A 9,929-nucleotide genomic window follows, 5' to 3' on the forward strand; every position below is an offset into this window, starting at 1 on the left:
TATCTTTTCCAAGGTAGACTTAAAAACTGAATTCCATCAATTACAAATATATGAGCCGCATAGGAAATACTTTTCTTTTACTTGGCAAGGTAAGAAGTACCAGTTTAAAAGTGCACCTGAAGGCTTACACATGATACCTTCTTTCTTCCAACAAGTTATGATAGAACTATTTGTGGATCTGCCGGATAACGTATCAGTATATTTAGATGATATAGTTATCTTTACAATGACATCACATAAACATGCTTAACTTGTTAAGGAAGTCTTAAAGCGACTAAGCCATGCCAAAATTAAGATTAACGAGGACATGTGTTCTTTTGCTAAAGATACTATACACTTATCTGGTTACAAGGTATCTGCAGCAGGGGTAGAAATTGATCCTGGCAAGAAACAATTTCTGTTGGATTTATCGACACCGATTACTGGAAGAGATATGAAACTATGTGTGTGGGTTTGCTAACTTCTTCTTGGATTCGGTACCTCATCTTTCTCATTACTTAAAGACTTTCAGTCACCTACGGCTGCACAAAGGACCTTTGGGAAAGCTCTGGACTAAAGAATGTGATGATGCATTTAAGCTAGTCAAAAGTAAAGTAATGGACGCACCCATCATGCAATACACTGTGGATGACGTCCCATTCCAAGTAGCAACTGACGCTTCAGATCGAACGGTAGGTGGAGTGCTATACCAAACGATGAATGGTAAACCACGCTACATACAATTTTTTAGCAAGAGTTATAATAAAAGTCAACGTAATTACCCTACCGTTAAACAAGAGCTCCTTGTTATTGTTACTGCGCTAAGACAGTTTAAAGACTACCTATGTGGAAGTTATTTCACTGTCGCCTGTGTCTTTAACATATTTAAAGGACACAAACCCTGATTCACAGTTGGTGAGCCGCTGGCATGACATTATTGCTAAGTTCGATTTTAACATTACACACATACCAGGAATACATAATCATCTTCCTGACATGCTCTCTCGACTTGTCCCTGACTACCAGCTAACAGTTATATGCTTAATAAGAAATGGTTTAACCTCGCTCAATCAAGATGGGGTCCATTTACTATTGATATGCTCGCCGCAGAACATAACAAACAGATTTCTGATTATAGGTCGTTGACTCATCCTAAGGTGATGCCTTTCAACTTGACTTATCAAAGCATAATGCGTGGGCTAAGCCACCTTGGCAACTTATCGCACAGTTGTTAATTATGTTAATATTGGCAATGCCGATTGAGACGGCATTAGATCGTAAAAGCATGGAACTAGCTAAGGCCATGGATCAAAGACTCAAAGCTCTAAGCGAACCTGAAGCTCGCGCTCAACTACTCAAAGCGCTGCTTAAAGAATAGCCAAGAGTTACGAAACAACTGAAGAAGATACTTCACCAATTTAATGTTGTTAATTACGTATCTCAGAAGTTTACCCCTCCTGATACTGAAGTTGCCCTATCTAACGGGACTATGGTTCATCCAGCCAGCGTTACACAAAATCTAACTGACTTAGAAGAGCTCGAGAGTAGAGTTAAACTAATACAGAATTTGACTCATCGAGCATATGTGCATACTTATAAGATGGCTATTCGTGCAGGGCTTGATCACCTGGCGCTGAAAGAAACCATACGTGAAGTATACTGACAATCAGATCAAGCGCTACGATTGGGCACCCCTAAAAAGTGTTACAGACGACCAACTGATGCGCCGAGTCATAGTCGATTTGGTTAAACTCCCGCGATCCAAGTATACTGGTGATGTATATATCTGTCATTTCTTATGTGTGGCTTCGGGCTATAACTTACTTTATGCAATACCAAACAAACGCCCGCAAACAGTGACAGAGTTATACTATCACGTCTTTAATGACTTCGGTTTCCTCCGAGTGGTATGTTCTGATAACGGTAGTGAGTTTTTTTACCGACGTAATGGAGGCAATGATACTCGTATCAGGAAACGCAGGATGCAAAGGATACACGTCATAAAGAACTAAAGAAGCTATTGCGTACCACACTAGCTGACGTTGAGGATATATGGCCTTATCATTCGAAATGGGTTCAGAATGAATATCTGCATGAATCTTCAAACTGGAACACTCTCGTTTCACTATTTCTTTGGCCGCTATAGTGAATTACAAACAACGTATGACAAAACTGCGCCCCAGGAACACGTTACTCCGTGGCTACAAAAGATCGAGCATATGCAGAACGTTGTTTACCCCTGTTTACTCGAGCACAAAAATAGTGTCCTACTTAAAGCGTATGACCGATGGAATAACACTAAGAACATTATTCAGTTCAAAGTTAGTGATTATGACAATATTATAAATCGCAATGTTAACATTACCGAACTCTCTTCTAAGACAATTGGACCTTTTGTTATTTCCTACCACGATGAGAAGAGTGATGCTTACGAAGTGAATATTATAAATGGTACTAGCGTAATTAATCTAGGCACTCACCGTATCCTTACCTCCGAACTCTCATGCGCTCGCTCATTTGGTTCTGATATCCCAGTTATGGATTCACAAGTCAAAGATATAATTGACAAAACATCCGAAGACGGTTACACTTACAACAAGACCCGTTTTATGGATGAGGCAGTAGCTTGGCTAACCTCCGATGCGTTCCGTGAATCTCGCGACTTCCTTCGTATTTTTAATAAGAAATGGAATAAGCGTTTATATAAGAACACACGAGATAAACGAAAAGGGTTTCCTCAGGTGACTACAAACCCGGATGGATATGAAATTTCCTATTTGCCACCTACTTCCTATGTGACTATACATTGTATCATACATACTTACCATTTTTGAAATAAATAATATTATCCCTATGTGACTAAAACTTCTGATCTGCTTACCAACAGAGCAGAATATTCTTCGAGCTTATTTACTAATGAAGAACAACCTTTGGCTTTTACCTTACCGAGTAATAAACGTAAGGCGCCTACATCGGAAATGGTTACTGGACCAAAATACTAAACGACATAGAGTACAACATGAGGCTTGAACTCGTACATGTAGGCACATACTTACTCGTTAAGCCATGGCCGAAACCGTTTTACTTTGGTTTTTGCTTTACGAACTAGATCGTATATTTACGTACGTCCGTAGTCCTAAAAGGTCAGTCTAAAATATCAAGATCAAATGAGATAACACATTGGGTTTTATTTGTATCTAAAATAATTTAATACAGGATCTTTTTCCAATATTTCCAAAGTATTCTAAATTCACTTTGATGGCTCCAATAGCCCAAATATTTGGTATGACTCATTTACTTGGACCTATTTGAGACGATAGTAGATGTAGGATATTATAATCCAAATTTTATAATCTCTGAACTACTGCTTACAGGTTTTGGTCTTCCCGCCAATATCCAAAATCCAATAAGCTGTTTCTTTTTTATAACTTTTCTTCAGATGGAACTTTATTTATATTAGCTAATGTATCAACTTGACTTACGTTCTTATGTCTATTATGTCTATCTACAAATTAGACGCGTTGTCATGAACACTTAGTACTTCTAGTGAATATTATTCAATAAAGAACAGCTAGAGGTACGTCCTGTGTGATCGAGGATATTAAGGCTCTTACCAAGAGGCAGTCCCGATCATTCTTACACAAGCTACCACTGCTATATTCTAACTGACTTAAATTGTATCTTAGTCTATATAACATAGTTATAACATAGTTTAAAACATAGAAATATCCATAGAAGTTTACAGAATGCTGCATCTGTGTGTTTTTCATTCTAAATTAATTTCTGGGTATGCTCATTGGAGGCCGGATTTTTTTTCAAGTGTGATTTAACAGAATTCACGGTCTGAAAATCCAGGCTTGCGGGTCATGGCCATAGACCGCAATGGCCATACTTCATTTAAACTTGGCTACAATCAATTCGGGCTCTAGTGTTTGCTATTCATAAAATGTACGCGCGTGTACGTTGCATCTATACACATGTTGCTTGGGCCCTGTTGCAATTAACTAAGTGTTTGATCGTGCTCACTAATGCCTCGTTTCTGATATTAAGCAGGTGCAAATACATCAAAATTCTATAGCTTGGTCTGGCATTGATGTACTTTTTTTTTTTGCAAAATCAGCGACAAGTTTCCGGCTTGCATTTTCAATTAGGCTATAGCTACTTCGATGAAGTCATATACTCTTTGTCTATCCCGTACTCATCACCTCCTGTCGTTTGATTTAATGTAGTCACACGTGGAACAGGGGAGTCGGTACATCAGAGGGCCAATGCACGGCAGGTGGATGGCATCCATCAAAGCACTTCCTCGCGTACACGGCGTATTCGAGGACCCCGAAGGACGATGAGTAAGTTGACTTTATATATATTCATTCGCACGCACTCTTTCAAGTTACAGGCTGACTGTTTTTTATAGCTTGAACGTGTCGTAGATCGAATACATTGCATAGTAAGCGGCCCTGACATACCAAAAAGCACACAGAGAGCGTGATGGATCTCACTGCTGGAGTTTTCGGGTTGTGCTCATGAGTTCCTGATGTTGCCTACAATATTTCTTCTCAAGTGCTTGATCTTGGCTGCCTTAAATTATGTACAAGCTCAATCATGACCGTCACCATCTTAATTTCATGATGAGCGTCTATTTTTCCTATTCCGCACTTTTTGAGATACTGTTTACTTTATTGATGAATTAGTCACTGTCTTTGTACTAATTTATGCACCAATCTCTGTTGTTTCAGTCGTCGAACTAACCCTTCGCCCGAGGTGAGTGTATTCGGATATAAAGATACCGGAAGGAAAAGCAAGGATTGACAGCATAAACACGACAAATATTAGGGTGGAGCAAATTATAATCACCGGTTAAATAATAAATGTATGCATAAAAATACTAGTTCCACGTGTGGCAACTATTTTTCTTCGTAATATGACCAGTAAGATCGATCTCGCATGAGCGTGATATGATAACACGTTGAAGTGTTTGATCTCATGTTGTATGTAACGGCCCGATTAGTGTTCCAGAATTAGAACGCCGCGCCTGACATTTTTTGGGCGATTGCATTCCATTGCGATATCGGCATGTAATATATTGTTTGCTTTGACAGCAGGAGTTGTATTTGCCATGAAAGCCCAATACAGCAGCAGGCGTTAAACTTTCGTTGTAAATCCGAAATGAGACTGGTCGCGTGTCATCCGTGAGCATATTCTCACTAGTTTTGTAGATATGATTGTTTTTTTTAACTTGTAACTCATCTAATAGAATCAGTAAACTGAAAGCATCGCTATGTCCACCGCATTGGCATAATACATTCCTAATGAAATAACATTATCTTCCGGCTGTTGTTTTAACATCCCTTGTCCCATCTCGCCAATCCTTCTAGGTACGATATAAGAATGCACTGCATAACTCCATATCAGTGTTCAGTGCTCTTCTGAGATCTGTGGGAGCATATACTCAGACGACCACTCCTGACACTGCCTCTCCTCTCCTATGCCAATTAGAGGTTCACACGCTTAGCCAGCTGCCTCATTGCATTTACATGTGGTACAGAAACACTGTCTGCGCTACAAGGTTCCCATTTCTCTAAAGGTGGTACAAGTACCGCAGCCAATCCTGAATCCTCTGAACCGGATCGGGACGGAGAAACATCACAATACAACGCCATACGGCAATTCAAGCACAGACGAGAGTGAGCAAATCAAGCTTCGCCGATCTCCGATTACCATGTTCAATGCCGTGCGTGCACATTTACTACTTGCGATTTTATGACCAGCCACTGAACTGAGACGTGTTGTTCCCAGAGTGCCATGCTCCCCGTTCTCCTCTGTGATAATTGCACAGGCACACTCTAATCACTATAATTGAAATTAAACAGTTACCTTCGCAGTATGGATTGTATGATAGAATGCCATCTCGATCGAAGTAGACTAATATCGAATCACCCACATGACCGTTCCGCTTGATGACTGAATGAGAGCACAGTGGAGAAAGATCGGTGAGGCTTCCTCATGGCTCCACTTCTCACACTGCATATGTCAGTCACCTTCTCCCGCTCAGGCGATCACCGATACACCACAAATGAACTGCCATGACCTTGCTTCAAGTCCAACTTAGTCGGACCATTCCACACCTTATTGACCACGTCTCAATCGCTACTCCATCATTTTCTAACACGCGTGCCTGCGAATATCATATCCTTGTGCTTGTTGCAGGTAACCCCTGGGTTGCGTACAACCATCTGATTCCTAACACTCGCTTTCAGTCGTCTTTCCTACTCTCCTGAATACTAGCGTCACTAGGTGCTGGGTCATTTGACAAATTTCTAGTATCATTTTCGCCACTGACACCGTCTTTGGGTACGTTCCGCTGTCTAAGTCCCCCATCCGATACAGAAGCTGCAGCGTTTGCGTCTGCATTTGAATGCGAGCTGGATGATCCATTTGTCGTTGAAGTGTTTGGTATCTCTTGTATCGTATCCACACCTCCGGCGGAGTTCTGCTGCCCAGTCGGCCTTCCCCAGTCAAAACCCCCTGTGTTAAAGTCGGCAATGTATAGTCGATGATTAATTTCCGCTGAAGGCTCGTTTCAGAGAATAAAAGATCACTCATCCATTCCCGATTAGAATGCTTGCGCACATCAGTCCAATGGGCGATCACACAAATCTTGTGCACAGTCATAATTGCACAGCAATCAATAATATATGCACGTATTTGTATGTGAGTGATCGCAAATATCCGCACGGTGTCTACACTATTTACGCACGAGATAGAGCATGACTGTGCAGAAGAGATATTCTTCACCTTACTTATTTATATACAATCGTTTGAAGCTATGCGAGTTCGAACAACCACTTCGATATCATTTCGAACATACCCGGTCGAGGAGCATCGGGAATCAATTGATCCTCCGGAATGATCACCATGGGTTGATCCTCGAAAATCATTTTGCTGTGACATACATAGGACATAGAATACAAATTAGATTTGAGCTCTGGGGAGCGATTGAATGCGTTGCAATAGTAGATGTTCTTGAAGTATCAACTCCGACCATCTCACACTTGATAAGCGTCAATATTCAGGGAACTAATATGGCGTTGAAGTGTATCTTGGCTCTTAAAAAGATCAAATGTGTGCAGACAACATATAAGGGAGAAATAGTATATGCACACTGGTTCAGTAGATGCGGAATGTTTGAAGTTGATGTTACGGGTTTATGACAACAGTATCTGAGATTGAATTAACTGTATGTCCACCAGCACACCAATTTCGACGCACAAAAATGCGCGAATATATAAGCGATTGTAGAATACCAAGGGTAGGCTTGTACACATGGTAATGCAAAGTCAGCACAAGTGAGCGCAGTTACATACATCACTTGTGGAGTTTTCAATAGACGCCTCCCACTTAGAGCTGGGTAGAAATCTTCTAGGTAGTAGTAAACGTGTCCAACGCCCATCCCCATGAGATCGATGACAGGAGAGTGCCCCAGCATCAGACTAAAGCCAAGAAGCACCCAGGGCAAGTACGGTGCCGTGAATGTGAAGATGCCTGAATTACCCAGACCAGAGAAGAACTAATTGTGTTGAATACATTGAAGCGGAGAAATGTCATACTGCGTAAAAAAGCACAACCTACTTTATAATGAATGTGTGGGCGCGGACAGGGTATTATGCTGTGAATTCTCTGATAGTGCACGCCGAGGGGACATTCCGAATATCAATCACAGTCAGGAAAAACCATCCTCATATTTAAAGGCTGAATGATTCCAACACGCTACAGATAATAGGTATGACAATATTAGTCTACCCAGCCACAACAGCTTCTACGGCTGAAGCTCAAAGTAGGAATCGCTGAGGCGTCAATAGTTTTAAGTATCATCGAAGCATCACTTGGTACCATTACACACAGCCAATACCGTTGCGCACACGGGCGATGCGAATTCATTGTGTTCACGATCCTATTTCGAGCGGAAAATTGTGGGGGTAATATTGTAGCCACACAAGCAGGAACACAATTCTAAAGACAAGAGTGAGCCTATAAATGCAGATGGTAAGGATATGTATGAGGGTTTTATTGTCCACGCACACATACCTAGAAAGGACATTCGCGCGTGCAGATTGCGTCTCCCCCAGACATAGACGAGCATGAAGGTCAGCGCGTAGCCCAGGAAGAACACGTTAGTCAGCGGGGCGATCAACTATATAGTGTCAGGCGAGACTAAAGTTTCAGACTGCCAGTGAGCGTAAAGAAAATGCTCCAAAAAAACACATGCTATCCTTACTGAACTCCGCAAAGGGAAACACTGGCGTACGGTGCAGTAGATGAGAATTATCCGTACGAGTAGCCAGATTTGTGCCAGGCCAGGAACTTTTTGAACTCTTTACTTAAACAACATTTTTAAGCGACGTTTACAGGAGAATTCAACAGTATTGAAAAATCGTATAGGGAAAAGTGTCACTCTGCCCACGCTTGAGAATCAAATCCAGAACAACGAAGGTATTGGCAAGTACAGCTTCGGATATAGCGTCAAATAGAGCAATAGGTGTAGCCACATTTGCGATGACTTGATCAACGCGTAGAATACGCTGAATAGGATCAGTAGTCTATGCACACCGCACGAAGTTTCTTCCATGAAATGAATAGATTATGCCTAGCACATACTGAAATCTCCGTGTGACAGCATACAGAACATGAAAGTCACGCTAAAGCATGATACTCGGCTCCATGTGATAGCTTACAATAATCTGGAAAGCCCCAAAAAGCAACATGAAGAAGAAATCTGCCGGTCTGCCCCTGAACGAGCCCTCCTCAAGTAAGCGACAATACCGTACCCTACAAGGAACAAAACATTGTCAACGATGTACCAGGTCGACACGAAAAAGCCGAAGTATTACTCATTCCAAACATAAAATCAAAGTTGTGAGCAGGTGTCAAACACATTTTTTTATACAACTCTTGAACCACAAGATAAGTTACATATGCGCCAAGAGCACTGCACTGGCTGACAAGCTGAAAACAACAAAGCAACAAAAAGTGACAAAAACCATTCTGCAGTGCAGATAAGTCAATACGGGCGAAACGACAACAATCGAGAGAATTTCGAGGGCGGGTGTGATATAAAAGTACTTACAGAAAAAACATATGGAAGAGGAAGTCAAGACCTAAATTCCCGAAATACAGGAATGTGGTGATCAATCGCCATACTTGTCCGTTGAGGATCAAATTCAAGTTGAAGTATAGATTGAACGGGTTGACGAATTGTAATTGCTATTGTAGAAATACGTAAAATATAGTTAGTGTGCCAGGCTCTTGTAAAAATTATGAAAATACCGTGTTGCTTTCGGGACGACAAAGCGGAACGATTTTCATCAATATAATATGAATAGACTGTAAGTATACAACCGCATACCACCGCGTGAAATATGATTGAAAGCGTTTAGTGAGTTTCAGATCCGCTAATATTGTACAAGTGGCAACCTTTAGTTTAGTCTGAGCGTTAGGCTGTGCGACTGACAGAATAGCAAGACCTACAACCAAATTTCAAATATATATTGAGACTTCAAATAGTGTTGTACCGCAATTTCCATTACAGATTTAACAGATAGAAATTAAGAGATAACTTTCATTTGCGTTGCATTCGTATATACATATGTAATATACGTTTGATTAAATATGTCAACAATTACGGGCGCACATGAGCATAAATGCATTTTAGCTACGAAATAATTTATGGATATATATAGATGAATATTCTACACACACACACACACACACACACACACATATATAGATATATATATAGATATATAGATACAGATATATAGATATATAGATATATATATACATGTGTGTGTGTGTTTGAGTATATATATATATATATATATATGAATATATATATATATACAATATAAATACATACACAAACACACTCACACACTCACACTCACACATTTAAA

The 9,929-nt window shown here is 40.5% G+C and overlaps 1 protein-coding gene across 1 annotated transcript; it reads right to left on the minus strand.

The window, feature by feature from the left end:
* Positions 1 to 4,534: 4,534 nt before the first annotated feature.
* SARC_02104 (hypothetical protein) lies at positions 4,535 to 9,836 on the minus strand. Its single transcript, XM_014304157.1, has 6 exons — positions 9,104 to 9,836; positions 8,712 to 8,805; positions 8,065 to 8,170; positions 7,344 to 7,521; positions 6,848 to 6,921; positions 4,535 to 6,504 (listed from the first exon to the last, which is right to left on the minus strand). Exons 1-6 carry the CDS (start codon positions 9,112 to 9,114, stop codon positions 6,233 to 6,235), a joined length of 735 nt encoding a protein of 244 aa, XP_014159632.1. The 5' UTR covers positions 9,115 to 9,836; the 3' UTR covers positions 4,535 to 6,232.
* Between the last annotated feature and the right edge of the window lie 93 nt (positions 9,837 to 9,929).

This window comes from Sphaeroforma arctica (genome assembly GCF_001186125.1).
Source record: "Sphaeroforma arctica JP610 unplaced genomic scaffold supercont1.91, whole genome shotgun sequence".
NCBI classification, from domain to species: domain Eukaryota; class Ichthyosporea; order Ichthyophonida; genus Sphaeroforma; species Sphaeroforma arctica.

Bases quoted from the DNA above. Each gene is read 5' to 3' on its own strand.
- SARC_02104 (XM_014304157.1), bottom strand. The intron at 7,522-8,064 runs GTATGTGTGCGT...TGGGTAATTCAG, and splicing joins CGCGCGAATGTCCTTTCTAG to GCATCTTCACATTCACGGCA. The intron at 6,922-7,343 runs GTATGTAACTGC...TGTATGTCACAG, and splicing joins TTGAAAACTCCACAAGTGAT to CAAAATGATTTTCGAGGATC.